General features: G+C 33.9%; 2 protein-coding genes across 2 annotated transcripts; both read left to right on the top strand.

Moving 5' to 3' along the window:
* Positions 1-4: 4 nt before the first annotated feature.
* On the top strand, positions 5-5,202 carry LOC148613815 (AP-4 complex subunit beta-1-like). Its single transcript, XM_088587462.1, has 3 exons — positions 5-79; positions 2,814-2,950; positions 3,673-5,202. The coding sequence occupies exons 2-3, from the start codon at positions 2,867-2,869 to the stop codon at positions 5,191-5,193; spliced, it is 1,605 nt and encodes a 534-aa protein (XP_088443588.1). The 5' UTR covers positions 5-79; positions 2,814-2,866; the 3' UTR covers positions 5,194-5,202.
* A 6,019-nt stretch (positions 5,203-11,221) lies between these two features.
* Positions 11,222-11,850, top strand: LOC148613814 (dynein light chain 2A-like). Its single transcript, XM_088586128.1, has one exon. It carries the CDS (start codon positions 11,291-11,293, stop codon positions 11,798-11,800), a length of 510 nt encoding a protein of 169 aa, XP_088442254.1. The 5' UTR covers positions 11,222-11,290; the 3' UTR covers positions 11,801-11,850.
* Positions 11,851-16,350: the final 4,500 nt, after the last annotated feature.

The following is a 16,350-nucleotide window of genomic DNA, read 5'->3' as shown; positions in this document are numbered from 1 at the left end:
GGAACTCAAAATTCATTTCGGAACTTCTCAAGGTTTTCGTTCGAGAATTTTTTATACTGGAGCAGAAAACACCCTGTCTGTAAGTCACAACTTTCGGCTGAAATGACTGCTTTTGTGTTTCACGCTTGAAACCTTCTTTCAGATCTTAGCATATCATACATTCTGAATTTAATTTCATATAACCTAATCACTTGCATCTAGAGTTGACTTAAAACGAAACAAACAGATCAAAGCATAGCCATAGAAGCAGTAGCTGCGAAATCGTAGCTCTTGATCTTTTTTTTATTATTATTTTGCGATCTAGAGTTAAGAAAATACAAAAAAATAGTTAGAGCTACGTTTCGCAGCTATAGAAGCAGAAGAACACCATTGTAACTACTGTAGAAATAGTTCAACCCAGAGCAGCAAGGATATGTACATCTGTAATGGATACCATAACACTTGCTCTTTCACAGACATGTTCCATGATTTGAGATGGCTAGAACACAAATAATTATCCTCTACAAAGTTCTATATCCTTCATCTAGTAACTATTTACCCACCTAACCTGCTATACCATTCAATGTACATACAATATACACACAGTTATTCATTTAGTCACACTCCATCTAACAAAGACACATACATGTACTCAATTTACTCTAGAACAATTGTATAATGGAACTTCCTACCTGTCAATGCAATGAAGTGTACACACATGTACAACCCTGGACAGTATTATGGAGCTGATACATGTATCTACTCTTCAGCAACGCCTCCATCTATACATGTAAACAATTTTAACATGTACATAGTTTTAAACCAAAATAAAAAATGTTAATGTCAGATTATCACAAAAATAAGTCACTCTATAATAAATAATTGTTTATTTATGAAATCGTAAATTGTTTGAACATGTACACTTTGTATGACAAATAAAGATCAGTGCCAGGCAGATATCTGCTCCATAGAACTGTCCAGGATTGTACATGTACACTGCATTGTGCACTGGCAGGCAGGAAGTTCCATTATACAATTGTTCTAGAGTAAAACAAGTACATGTATGTGTCTTTCTTGTGCACTGAAAATTGAAAGAAGAAGAGGAGGGGTTTTGAACAATGGAGAACAAGCTGTTCAAGCTATATTTTTTCATCTATATTGTATATTATACAAATTGTACATGTACATATGTACATGTAGTTACAAAAATAATACAATCTCTGCAAAGTTTACCTTTAGTGGCTTCTATTATGTTTTAACTTACAACTCCAGGGAAATATTAACCTTGGGATCCCTTGGTAACAAGAGTGTTCTGATTCAAGCACAGGAACCTGCGTCTCAATAGATACCCTCATTGTTGCACAGGCGAAATGCATCAAAGTTACATTGCAATATTTATCAAGGTTCATTGACACCTTTTGACAAATATATGCTTTATTTTACCATAATTTTCTGTTGGCCTATTAATCCTTGTTCAGATCAAAGTTACAGACTCTAAGAATGAAACCTGGCTGCAACAAAATTCATCATTTTGAAATCTGTTGAATATTTTATATTCCTAATTGAAGAAAATATACTGGACAACATGCAGTGGTGTAATTTTGTATTGAAATGTATGGTATGGGGACCCTTGTATCATAACAGCCCTAACACTTTGAATGCCGGTCTTTCCAGTGTTGTTTACTTGCTGTAGTGAAAAAATACTCTACTTGATACATATGTAAATGACATTTTAGAGAAGGCCATAAATGTTGACATGCATGCAGTTTTAGGCTTCAAATATTTTTAAGTTGCTTAATATTTTTATGTTTGGCTCAAGTGTTGACTCATACATGTACATTGTAAGTACTAATTTTTAAATCAAAATAAAACCGTGCATATTTTACCTATGACCTGGTCATTAATATGCATTGGTTATTGATTCCAAATTGTGTCAGAGGAATGACATAAATGGCCTTTATGTGTTTAAAATGTTTAAAATATGACTGACTGTAGTCTTCATGGTTTATTAAATGATTTAGTGCTTTTCCGATAGTGTTTTAGTGAGGAACTTGGGTTCCATTTTATAATGGAATATTCAAAATTTACCAAATTTTAGCTATGAATTTCCCAATTCTAACTTGAAACAAGGTTTTAAGACTTGTACATGATTAAAATGAAGATTTATGAGATGTACCGATTCTCTTTCCATTCTTCTGTATCAAATTTGTCACCCAGAGGACACAAGTCACCTTGTAGGCTCCAATTCAATGGAAACTGTAATGATCCTAATTAAGGATTTTTTCCCAACCCTCCCCACACTCAGTGACTCTAATACATGTACATGTACTCTCAATGGATGCACTAAATACAAATTAGGTTTGTGGCTTTATATAGATAGGGCATGTGTTTTTTTTTTTTTTAGGGACTTTGCCATTTTCACTTTATGAAAAGATAGAGAAAATTTTCTCCACAAAAATCTTGGGTCCCAATGTAGATAGATTAGTTCTAGTTTTATGCTGTAAGTGATTTTGGGTGTTGTTCAGTAACAACTTCCTGTATGAGTATGGGTATCCCTAGTTCAACAACGCATGCAACTTCATGTTAAGAATTATTTTCAAAATACTCTACACTTTATAAAAATCCTTGACCCTGAATGTTTATAGATTATTTCCAGAAGTCACAATTTTCATTCTTATTTCCAATTGCCTGGGCTCTTGGTCCCTTCCTGAAAATGGTTAGAAAATTATTCAAATTATAGTATATTGTCATATTTTTATGGATTAGAAGAGGCAACTGAATCATTGAATTGTAATTCACCATGGCAAATGATATTACTCATGTTTTCTTTCTAGGTAGATTAGAAGAGTCAACAGAATTATTGAATAGTTAACATGATACAGTCGCAATGGCGAGTGATGTTGCTCATGCTATTAAGATCTTAAAGGATATACAGGTCGACTCACAAAATATCAAGAATGTATTAAGTAAGGTAAATACACATTTATTGGTATTCTAATGAACAGGTGTTTTGAAGTGCACAGAGCGCAGGTTTTGTCTTCAAGAAAATGGCACAAAGTAGTATTGATAATATTCCAGGCTGTCGGAACCCTGGCCCAAGACCAGTGAAAATCTATTTGATCCATTGTAAAAATACTTCTTATCGGTGCATGATTTGGCATAAATTGCCAAACCAGTTACATTGGACCAGTGAATTATTTTGTTCATCATGATAATAAATTCCCATAAAAAATGTAGTGTGTAATGAGACCTATGAATGAACCCTAGAGCAGACCTTTATACTTAAATTTCAAAATATTGTGCAATATTGTGTCCTAGTGAGTTGTTGTGTCCATAATGAACCCTAAGTTCCTATGTTAAGTGTGTCAAAAACTAATATATAGTGTCCACGCTTCTTTAAGTGAACAGAGGGTCAACTGGCTGATGTTTTATCATTATGTGCTTGGCAAAGTTTTTTATTATATATAGCCTAAAACATTTGTACTCTATCCCCATAATGTTTCACAACATCAGCTCAATGTTTTACATACGTGATGTATGGGCTGTTGTTTTAGAGTAAACGGCAATGCACATTTATTTCTCAACATATAGGTATCTGGGCTAAAAAGATGGGGAAATTCACTAAAAACATTTATAATAATATCATGTTGTCATACATATACATATGTTTTTATTTACTGTCTTTGATTTCAGGTGATGTCACTCCATGCATCTGGTTATGATGTCAGGGAAGCTCTCCCAAAAATAGTCAAGCTTCTAGCTAACCAAGATCTAGTTGTAAAGAAGTCTCTTTACAATATTTTAACAACATATGCTTTCACAGATCCTGATGTCATATTGCTTGCAACAAACACTCTGGTCCAAGAATGTTCTGATAGTAATCCAATGGTCCGTGGCCTTGCTGTAAGAACGCTGTGTTCATTGAACCATGAAACTTTCCTTGAGTATGGAATTAGGGCAGTAGTGAAGGGGTTCAAGGATAGCAGCGCCCATGTTAGAAGGGCTGCTGTTTTGGGATGCGGACAGTTAAACTTAAGATCACATGTTTTGTGCCATGAGCATGGATTGATTGATCAGCTGTATCGCTGTATTAGAGATTCTGATCCTGTTGTCATGGCGAATGCTGTTGTTGTCTTGGAAGAAATTCTGAAAAATGAAGGGGGCATTGTTATCAATAAGAATATTGCTCATTTTCTGTTGGGAAAAGTTGAAAATATGACTCCATGGGGAGTTTCGTATTGTTTTCAAATTCTGAAGAAGTATAAGCCAAAAACTGAAGACGAGATGTTTGACTTGTTGAACATTTTAGATCCATATCTTATACATAATAATCATAGTGTTGCCATAAGCAGCTTTGAACTATTCCTCAATTTCATTGAAGATTACCAGTCACTTAAATCTGAAGTTGTCAAACGTTGCTTTGATCACTTCTTGAATGTGATCAAGTCAGAGAATTCAGAGATAGTCTTCTGTGTACTTGAGATGTTTGAAAAACATTTGGCTGATGCTTCTGTTGATTTAGGTGACCATTTTCAGGTTTTTATATGCAAGCAGAAAGATCCAACTTACTTAAAATCAAAGAAAGTAAGTTTTCTTAAACATGTTTTGACAGAGAAAAATGTGACAGAAGTTTTGGAACAGATGCAGCTATTGGCCAAAGATTCAGACTCCGAGCTTTCACTCAGTGCTTTGAAAATTATGATTTATATTCAACAAACATACCCAACTACTTCAACTAAATGTGGACTCATTTTCAAGTATCTTTTGCAATCAAATATAAGTCATGTAATATCCAACTGCATGCACGTGTTACAAAATTTAGATTTTACCAAATCAGAAAACCCAGGAGATTTTATATGCATGTTATGTCAGTGCTCAGAGTTCATCAAGGATGACAGTGGTAAATGTGCTTTATTTACGATACTTGGTAACTACGGCAACCTATATGATGATGCCCCTTATGTTCTTGAAAATTTTATTGAAGAGCTTGAAAATAGTTCAAGTGAGGTCAAAGTGCATCTTTTACATTGTACTGTAAAAATGTTTTTTTATTATCCCCCTATTTGTCAACATATGCTGGGTAGAGTTCTTGAAATTTGTTCTGCTGATATGGACGAATTGGTGCAAGATATGTCTTGTTATTACTATGATTTGCTGCAGTTGAATGTTGAAGATGCCAAACATGTTATATTGAACAGTCAATTAAAATCATAATTTTATAGAGTTTTTTTCATGTTTTTGTTTGCTGATGTAATTACAGTGAAAATCCTTTTTGTTTACCACAAATACAAGAAAACTGAATATGTGTAACAAACAGAGGAAATAACAAAATCTCAATGTAAGTAATAGTGGTGGATTTTTTAAGATATATGACAAGTACGCCACTCACAAAACTAGCAAAGCATAGGTTGAAATTGTAATGAAAAAGGAAAAGCAGTGTGCTTATCAATTTTTGTTACACAGTAAGGCACAGACCATTTTTTCTTGAGGGGGGGGTCTTAGGTTTTATGTTGTTAATAAACTACAGGAAATTTTTTTTTTTTTTTTTTTTCAAATTATTTAAAAACTTACAATGTGAAGTAATGGAGGTAATATTGAATCATGATTATTTTTCTGTCCATTGCTGAGTAAAAATAATTTAAAGGAGAATTTTCAACATAAAACTATATAATGGTAAAGTTACAAATATTTTTGATAAAAAGCGTCTTTCAAGGGGAGATAATTGGTGGGAAACTTTTCTATAGTTTAGAAAAATTATTTCTTTTAATATAACAAGTTAAAAAGTTAAAAAAGCTACCCCCAATTTTCTTTTTTAAATAAGAAAAATGTCCGATAATAACCCCTTTTACGCACAATTTTTTAAATCTAAATACTAGTTTTTATATGATCACATTTTTTGGGGGCCGTAGAATGGTACCAATGTTGTACTCCTACAATGTAAGTGGTTGGAATTCCATTCCATTCCAGTCAGAAAACCTCTAGACAACCTCTAGCACTGCTGGAATACACAATGTCGTTGGAGGTCATCATATTAATTGGTGTCCATTAACTTTAGTTTATTTACAATAACTGGATTTTTTATTTTTTTTTATTTTTTTTATTTTGGGGAGGGGGGATGGGGTTGTCTGGTCTGGTTCCTTTTGAAAATAAATGGCTTGTAAGGGAGAAATTAGTGTTATCATTATAATTGATAGGAAATATTATTGTCGATCCACTATTTATGATTCAGATGCCAGTCTGTTCCTTTTGAAGTTCTGTTTCTTGGAGTTCAAGCAGAACAAAATTAGGGCCAAATAAAAAAAAATCCACTTTTTAGCTTATCTTGCCAAAGGCCATGTGAGCTATTGCCATCACTTTGTGTCCGTCTTCGTCGTCCGTTAACAATTTGTCAAAAATCTTCACCTCTGAAACTACTGAGAAGATTTGTATGAAACTTTGCACAGATGTTCCTGATGGTATATTGCACAAAAGTTATGTTTAGATTTTTGATCCGTCCAAAAACATGGCCACTTTTACTAAAAATAAAACATAGGAGTCAGACAGAAGTTGTTCGCATATATCTCCAAAATTGTTAGGTATAGCTAAATTCTGACATAGGGTGAAAGTTTTTAAGTATGATGGGATCTATCTGTTCTTAAATTTTCTTGGTGTTATTGCTCTTTTTTTTGACATGTTTTCACTATTATTAATGTTACTTCTTTCAAACATCTTCTCCTCTGACACTACTTGACCAATTAGAACCTAACTTGGTATGAATGTTTCTTGGGTATCCTGCATAGAACTGATGTGGGGATTTTTGATCTGTCAAAAACATGGCTGCTGTTACTGAAAATAGAACAGAGGGGTCAGACAGTAGGTTTTTTTGCACATTATATCTCCAAAATTGTTTTGTTTAGCCAAATCCTTTCAATTTCTGAAATGATCCTTATTATAAGGCTTACAAAAAGTCTCCAGAGATCAAAGTTGTCAGATGACTGCTTGTTTTACCCTAGAAGATGAAAAATGATCTTTTTTCAGCCAATATCTTGAAAACTTTCAATTGCTTAAATGATCTTTATGATAAGTCCTACCAAAGTCTTCTTGAGTCAAAATTGTTAGACAACTTCTTGTTAAATTTATTGCCATTGAAAGACAAAATTTAATAAGGTGAGCGATTCAGGCTCCTGGGAGCCTCCTGTTAATTGATGGTCAGTTTTTTTTTTTAAATTCTTTGTGGCAATCCCTGCCTCCATTTTATCGAATAGATTTCAAATATTCATAGTTACCCCCCCCCCCTAAAATTTGCATCCGCAATTGAAATTCAAGGCTCTTTGAAGCGATTATATATGTACTACAAAGTTTACAGGAGTTACGTCACTGGTTATATGCAGGTTGTTTTGTCATTTGATCTTCTTTCTCAAGTAAAATTAAACATTTTTAACAAAGAAACTTTGACACAGGATAAATATGTGTACTCAGTTTCATTCTATAGATGTTTCTTGTGTGTTTTTATTAATGGGAACTTAATATTGCACACCCTTTAAAACAAACACGGTAAGAATATTTTAATTGATGAGGAAACGAACGCAAATGAAACGGAACATGAGCAATCAAACGTATTTTACGCTTACCCTACCAGTGCACCTGGTCCATGCTCCCAGTTTATAGTGGAGTCCGAGTTGCTCATTTGCTTTTGTTACTTTGTATGTATGATTTTAGTTACTTTATGTTCTTTGTTGTGTATGTCTGTTTTCCATGTCTGGTCTTTGTCCCTGGATTACATTCTTTTGATTACCGCTATAACCTTGATTCCCTTGATTACTCTTTAATCAAGAAACTGAAAACACAATCAGTTTTCACGCTGAAGAAAACCAACCCTTGGTCATTTAAAAGTAGTCATATCATTTAAGATCAAAGTTCAAAAACTATTTGGAGACTATGAATACTGAAATAAGACAATGACTCGAAGAGTAATGTAAGCAACCAAGATTCTAGCGGAAATCAAGAGATTGTAGTCCTGCGACAAAGACCAGACATGGAAAACAGACATACACAACAAAGAACATAAAGTAACTAAAATCATACATACAAAGTAACAAAAGTAAATGTGCAACTCGGACTCCACTGAAAACCTGGAGCTTGGACCAGGTGCATCGATAGGGTAAGCGTATACTTTTAATACATGTTATAATATAAGATATACTATAAATACATGTTAAAATATTGATATTATGCATAAAATACACAAGTCATTGGCACATATTACAATGGAGTAGGACGCATCTTTGTAAAGCAAATACCAAATAAGCATGCAAGCAAAAAAAAAACGGAAGAGGTTGTAACTGCCGCTTCGGTAAAACACCCGTTGAGTTGCCTATACATGTACTATGTCCAGTAGCCCTCTTAAAACCCATGGGTTTTCCTATATGTATGCCTTGTATTACACTTGAATCCCCCATAGAGTTGCTCATGTCACTAGTACTTTAGAAATACTGAATCGGGGTGTTTGTATCCGGTAGTATTTAGAAACAATTTTTGAGTTTGGGTGTTTGTGTATGGTATAGGTAGTACTCTAGAAACACTCGTTGATATGTTTATGTCTGGTGTTTTTTTTTAGAAACATTCGCTGGGATGGGGTGTTCATATTCTAGAAACATTTATTAATTTGTATTTTTGTAATGGTTGATGTCCGGTTGAATTCTATGGCAAGCCAAAGTGGACAAAAATCCCTATTTCTTTATATTAAAAATAATTTTCTAATATGAAAAATTCATTTTTTAATATTTTTAATATAAAAAAAATAAAAGAACGATTTTTTAATATTAGCAATTGATTTTTTTTTAAATATAAGAAATTGAATTTTTAATATTAAAAATCAATTTCAAATATTAAAAAAAAAACAATTTCTAATATTAGAAAATTATCTATAAATAATGAAAATTCTACTATTGTTTTTAATATTAAAAATTAAATTTTCAATATTATAAATTCATTTTCTAATATTAAAAACTCAATTTTTTATATAAAAAAATCATTTTTTAATATTAGAAAATCATTTGTCAATATAAGAAAATGAATTTTTAATATTAAAAATTTCGTTATTAGTCTGACGCTTGTAAACATTTTTAATATAAGGAATTGACTTCTTAATATTAGAAATTGAATTTTCAATTTTAGAAAATGAATTTTTAATGCTAGAAAATTCAACTTGATTCTAATATTAGAAAAGTATTTTTTTTATATTAAAAATGATTTCTTAATCTAAGAAATTCATTTTCTACTATTAAAAATTCAATTTTTAATATAAAAAAATCATTTTTTAATATTAATAAATATGGCTTTTTGTCCACTTTGGTTTGCCATAGAAGTCAGAAAAAAAATATGATAAGAAATAAAATCATCCAGCAATGTGCTTTCATGTTGTATAAATGTTGTAAAAATGTTTTGAGGATTTAAAAGGAGGTTGATAGATGTGCTAAAACCACACAAATCGAGTACAGTTTTCGGTGTCTATGTACAACTATCGCTAGAAGTACTCGTGTACACGTGCCTTAATTGCCCTCAAAGGATTTTTCAGAGTTAATCTGATAATTACCAGCTTAATCCTTGGTTAGTTACAGAGATGACTGTAAGAGATTGACCCCATTGTGTAAAGTCTAGATTTAATTGCCATTTAAAAAAAAATTATAACTATTTATGACACGGTCTCTCTATCCCAAAAACTTGGAGAAGTATCGTTATTGTGTCTTGCTACCTGACGAATTCCTCTTTCTTTTTGTGAGCACTTTAAGCTACCAAGTGCACATGTGCAAACAATCTCGGTTTCTACTTGCAACGGTTAGCTCTCTATATAGATCAAATCTAAAGCGTTTAAAAATCAACGATCAGGTATTAAATTCGGCAGAAATTCGTTCAATCTTCTTATGAAACCTTTTGTAAATTTTACTATTATTTAATCCCTATCAAGAATTTTTAAATGTTTCTACTTGGTTTCCAATCTTAAGCGATTATTTCTCTTCGAGATGTTTGATCACATTTGATACGAGCCTAGGAGTTCGTAAGTATTGTGTATGTTTTCTTTTTATTGTTATTGGTAAAATCAATTCTACGGGAGCTTGACAAGGGGTGATTATCTCTAGATAAATAATATTTTGGTCAGATTGATTGTATAGTAGATGGATCTATATCTCACATGTAAACTTTTCTGTTTTCATGTACATCATACTCTTTTTTTCAAAATGATCTCTTATAGAATAGGAATCACAAAACGAGTTATAAAATATTTCTTGAGTATAACTAACAGTTTCCTTACTTTCGATACGAAAAACCGGACAGCATGAAATTGTCACGAACATGGATTGATTCGACATGGATTGAAGTACTCGAAAACCAACCCAAAACAAAAACTGTTACTCCTTGTAAAGACACTACGCAACTATTGTCTCACTTCACATTCTCCGGTAATACCAAAAATTGACCTCGGTCTCAAGTTTTTGAAAGTCGTGTATTTGATAGTGCTTAACCAGTTTTGAGCTCGTTATCTTTATAGTCAACTTGGTTTTAAAAAAAAGGTGTCAACGCAACTCTAACCCTGGCTACGATTGTACCTTCCTTTTTAGGAAATTGCTTAGCACATGCCTTTATTTGAGACATGCCTGAAAATAAATGATAAGTAAGGAAAGAAGGAATGAAGAAAGTCTTAGTGAACGTATATAATTCTGACAAAATTATTTTTGGACAGAATTTTGATTTTCGCCATCCATTGGTTGTGTCAAAATTATATGACGCATTCAATTTCAAAAGCATGCTTGCAAACTTCAAGTGTGTTGTATTTTAGGGATGAAATCAGTGACAAAACACGTGATCCGGAGCGAATGTCACTCGGTTCCTGGCAAAAACAGTTTTTTTGCTTTGGTTGCAAACTCCACATTTAAAAAAAGTTAGTTGTTTCCCATGTTTTGCAAACATGACCATCCAATTGATGAATTAGTGCATTTAATTGATGAAAATTTCCATGACTGGTTTACTTTCCAATAAATAGAATTGATCATAAATTAGAATGTCTATATCATAATTCAAACAGATAAATACTGGCATAGTAAATGATGTCAGTATGAGTATAGCTTAATCATGATTTGTTAGTTAATTTAATTTCTTCTGCAAAATTCACCTAGGTCTAAAATACTAGTAATAAATCTTTGTGTTTTTTTTTAAATTATTGCCTTTTACTTTTCAAATATCATTTTTTTACATTTGCAGAACAAAACATATTTAGAAGACACTCATACTCCTTTGATTTAAAACTTAAAAGAAAATAATAAAGAATTTGAAAATGGGATCTGTTGGAAAGCGGAAGCAGTCTTTCGCCAAACTGGCGATCGGTGCGACGGAAAAATTGACAGCGAGGCGCATGACCATAATGAGGGGAAGTACCATGCTTTCTGATTCCCAAGATATTAAACAAGAAGAGAAGCCTAAAGTCAAACTAGAAAATACATATAAGATGGCTCCCGATGAACCCAAGCGATTCTGGCCATGTATCGCTAAAAAGGAAATGGACGAAATATTTGCGAAAAACATCGGCAATTCAGAATACGATGCTACAAAATGTGCGAAAATGTGTTTGGATTTATCGGTAACTATTCGTAATAAAATGAAGGACCACGACTGGCCGAGGTATAAATTCATCACGAATGTTATTATGGGACAGTGCAACGATCAGGGCTTGGAAACGGCTAGTAGAGCCATGTGGGACGCCAAGAACGATAACTACGCTTACGTGGTCTACAAAAATACCTCAATGTTTGCTATTGGAGTTGTCCATGCTGTTTATTTTGAATAATCTTTTTGTTTTTAAATTGTTTGCCATTATTTGCTTACCATTAAATCCATATTCACCCTTCATTCTTTTGTTCATGCAGTTCAATATAAGTATTCAAACTATAAAGTTAAGTCCGAACCTATAATATCTCACACAACAAAAACTGTTGACGCAATTGAGTAATTGAAGTGAAACATGTTCACAACAGACCATTTGAGAGTTCAGGCACTTGGGTGAAAACGATAGTGACCAATCAAAAATGTACCAACATCCCCGGTTGAAATACTCATTAAATTGCATTCCTTAGGCAGGTCCATTGAGTGGAATCCGGCGATTGGGACCCCCTTTTTGTTTGAAACTTTAGCTAATTTCTTGCATTTTTGTGGGGTGGGGGTAAAATTTACGCATGCTATACAGTTTTGATTACAACGACGGCACTGTAAGATGAACTTGCCATAAAAGCAAGCCATAACCAAGAATAAAAAAGTTTAAACTGTTTAGAAATCGAATTAATGCCAAAGAATAAGATTAATACTTAAAGAACAAGACAGATAAACAAAAGAAAGAAGGTCCAAAATAAGAGCCAATTGCATGGCACAAAGTAGTTCAAGTTGTAATACACATTACATTGGCAACACGGGACTCCACAGGATCTACAAACCATGGGCCATTTATCCTGTGAAAACGTAAGCATCAACAACTACATTCTTTGTTAAGGAAAAAAATATGTTACTAATGGAGGGCAATCTGGCTTTCCATAGTTATGGGGCTCTCTGAATTTTAATCAATATGTTTACAGTCAGTGTAACTTAAAAGCTCGTACTTTACATGTTATAAATGACAGATACACAGACAATTATTGATGGATTCCAATCTTTCTTTTGCGGCTGTAGAAGCATGATAGAAATACTTTGACAGGAGTGGAGCACAGTTTGTTACAGTTTTGTTCAATTGGACGCTATCCTACAGATGATCCTTTACCATTGGCCAAGTTTTTAGTTGAGTCAGGATTGATCATTTATTCTGTAGTGTCTGTGTGTATTCTTTTAGTCAATAGACCATTTTGTGCTTACTGTGGGGTAGTCATGGGTAGATCAGCATGCGTAGAGCATGCTCAATATACAATTCCACGCCTGAGAAAAATTCTTTTGTTGTAAATAAGCTCTACCTCGCGGAAGTGTATATTGAGCATGCTCATTAATTTACCACAAAAGGGACTAATAGATCATTTCAGGCAAAATGGGAAAAATCAGAAACACGCATGTCAAAACCCCACCGATCGGACGATGTAATACCACTCAAGGGTACTTTATCTATTTGAAAAGACCATTATTTGATCTCTAGCCGCATCACTGGCTTTACTCAGTAATTTTTCAATAGAATGTTAGAAAAAAATGAGATTCAGTTTTGACAGAGTTATCTGCTCTTGAAATGTTCATTTTCAGTGCATTTCAACGAAATTGTAACTGAATGCCAGGTCCAGCATGATATGGAAAAATCTTGTCTGTTTTCCTAGATTCTGATGGTGAAAATAGTCAAATGAAACTATGGTGGGTTTTTCATACCATGTTTCACCCACTGCCTGATTCTTACAGATATTGACAATTAACACCTTTGCAACAGTCAATGTTTAAGTACCGGACGCAAGTAGGGTACACTGGAAACAAACTTCGCGGATTTGTAATGTAGTAGTATTCATGCCTTTAGTAGAACCTATAAGCAGGCGGAGTGATACATAGTAAATAAGGAAGCGGTCATGGGTCTTCGGAGGAGATTGGCTCAATGTACACTTCCGCGAGAAAATTTCTTTTGTTCTGCCCAAGCCCTACCTCGTGGAAGTATATGTTACGCATGTTCGTCGACTCACCACGAAATCATTGGTTTGTTTGAGTTACTTAAGGTGTTTTGTCTGTTTTATTGTTCTCGTTTTTTTGTCTGCGGATTATAGGAATATCATGTTCCTATAATCGGTTGATTTTACGTTTTGTTTTTATTTTTAATAGAGGCTAACTGTGGGAAAGGGGAAGTTTGAATAATTTGTGTTTGTAAGTCGCTCCATTTTGACAACTAACAAGCTCAAAGCAGGGTGACCACAGCGGGTAGCGCACGCAGCCTGACTAATACTATAGAATGTATAATAGTGATAGAACGCCCCTGAGGGCTGAGCCTGAACACAATAAAAGTAATGTGTGACATATACTTTCGCGAGATAGGGCTTGGGCAGAACAAAGGGAACATATTGTCATTTTCACTTTACTCTGATGGTCCAAATAGTCTGGGGACTAATTTTTTGTAGGTTTAAATTGGTCTGGAGGTGGCATGTCAGTTAATTGCTAGTAGTCCATAGTTTGTACATTCGTGTAATTTATATTCAGTTTCTTTATTTCCGCTGTAATAAGGGACTTAGACCTTTTTTGAATTGAGTTTAGGTGTGTATAATTATGATATGTTTTTCCACGGTGGCCAGATTTTAAAGGGGAAGGGTTAATGTGATCACGCCAAAGTACTTTGACCCAGCCGCATTGGTTGCGCCTGTCCCAAGTCAGCAATTTCTAGCCTCTGTATGTCTTGTTCCGTGTTCACCTTTAGTTTATTTTTATGTTACTTGAATATATAGAGGCAACGCTTTCGCTGTACATGTGTACCCGTATAATGATGTTTTGGGGCCAGCTTCAGCCTGTCCTGTGGTGTGAGAGTTTCCTCGAGCTCGTCGTTCATTGAAGACCAATGGGTTACCTAGGGCTAACATTTTCATTCAGGTGGGGTTGTTGTCTCTTTGAAATATTCAGCATACCTATTCTCGTTTTAATTATCACTTTCAAAATGGTGTTTTTCATACCATGTTTTACCCACTTTCTGAGTTACTTTAATTATATTAAGAGTTGCTATATCAGTAATCTTTTATCTACCATCCAGCTTACTTATCTTTTTTTCTCTGGTATTTTTTTTTGTTTGTATTCGCTAGGCAGAGCAAATATGCATAAGTTGTACTTTTGAAAAGCAATACACATTTAAAAATGTTTCTGAAAGAGTAATCAAGGGACCCAAGATTCTAGCGGAAATCAAAAGAATGTAATCCAGGGACAAAGACCAGACATGGAAAACAGACATACACAACAAAGAACATAAAATAACTAAACTAATACAAAGGAACAAAAGTAAATAAGCAACTCGGACTCTATCAAAAACATGGAGCATGGACCAGGTGCACCGGTAGGGTAGGCGTCCTCTGCTTTTCTAGAAACACCCGCCGAGTTGCTCATAAATAGTGAAGTCCGGGAGTAGAAGAAGGAGGAAAGGGAAACTGACACGTTGAACAAATCAGTTTTCATGGTGCAGATGGCTAAACTGTAACGACCCACGAGTTCATGATGACGACCATAAAACTTCTGTAGTGATAACTTCAATCTTGTACCAACATGATCCTGTTCCAGAAGTCTGATTGTAAGAAATCTAGCGCGATACAAAAAGTCTGCGTAGATTTGGCAGGCTCTGGCATAACGTATGAGTTATGATATGAACACTCCATACGCAGGTGCTGAAGGGATGTTGCCACAGATGAAAGGAAAGTTGAAAGCATATATTTTTGGATTTCAGAGCCTGATAAGAAAGAAAACTATACATAAGTCGCCCGTCTCTTATTTTGATAAACGTTCATTCCACGGGTCTCTGCACAATGTTAGTACACGTGCTTTAATACGAAAACAAAGAAACTTTCTGATCCAAAGCGGCCATTGATCTCCTGTGAATTAAAGCTCTTTACTGGTATTTACAGATCAGTGTTAGGCTATTGCTTTGGTAATATATTATTTGTAAAATATGTCGAACATATAATAGGTTTTAGTGCTTAACAATAGCAAAAATCTTCAATATTCCTTCTCCAATATTCTTTTGTCATTAATGAGCAGCACGGTGGGTATCTGGCTAGAGCAGTATTTACAATTCACACCGCTTTTAGTGATCTTATTTCATTTGTTTGTTTTTTTTTTTTTTTGGTTTGTTTGTTTGTTTGTTTGTTTTTTTTTTTTGTGTTTGTTTTTTTTTTCTGTATGTAGTCCTTTTGTGTGTTTGTGAAAAATGTACGATTTGCTCTCCGGAAAAAGAACGGATATGATGAAACGCAACCAATGCTCCGGCGTATAGGTTAAATCCAAAAATAGTAAATACTCTTAGTGATCACCTAAATGTCTTCATCAAGTCTAAATACGCCTTTATGTAAGCTCTGAAAGCCCACGACAACAAAACCAACCAAAAACATGCATGGTGACAGAACAATGACAACACAACTGACTATGAACAGGCGTATGACATCTGTGGTGGAGTAAACTAGTCTTATAAGGCCTGAACCATCCCCTTCAATGTAGGGTCAAAAATGAAATGAAACAACAATTAACACACAATAAGATATTGCCTTATTCAGTGTTGTTTTGATAAAGAATTCCTCTAGTTTTAATCTTTGTTATTTCTACTACTTTTTTAACTTTTTGAGAATTAAAAGATCATACGAAATACTTAGAAGAGATTTGTCTTCCATTGATCTTGAATAGTTTCTCTAATACTCCTCTGGAAAT

Source organism: Perna viridis, chromosome 6 (genome assembly GCF_037379345.1).
Source record: "Perna viridis isolate PV_CMFRI_1.1 ecotype Kerala chromosome 6, ASM3737934v1, whole genome shotgun sequence".
In the NCBI taxonomy this organism is placed as follows: Eukaryota; Metazoa; Mollusca; class Bivalvia; order Mytilida; family Mytilidae; genus Perna; species Perna viridis.
This window is presented reverse-complemented; position numbering and strand designations above follow the sequence as displayed.

Excerpts from the sequence above, each read along its gene's own strand:
- LOC148613815 (XM_088587462.1), top strand. The coding sequence starts at position 2,867 with ATGGCGAGTGATGTTGCTCATGCTATTAAGATCTTAAAGGATATACAG. Across the intron at positions 2,951-3,672 it reads TCAAGAATGTATTAAGTAAG|GTGATGTCACTCCATGCATC; the intron begins GTAAATACACAT and ends CTTTGATTTCAG.
- LOC148613814 (XM_088586128.1), top strand. The coding sequence starts at position 11,291 with ATGGGATCTGTTGGAAAGCGGAAGCAGTCTTTCGCCAAACTGGCGATC.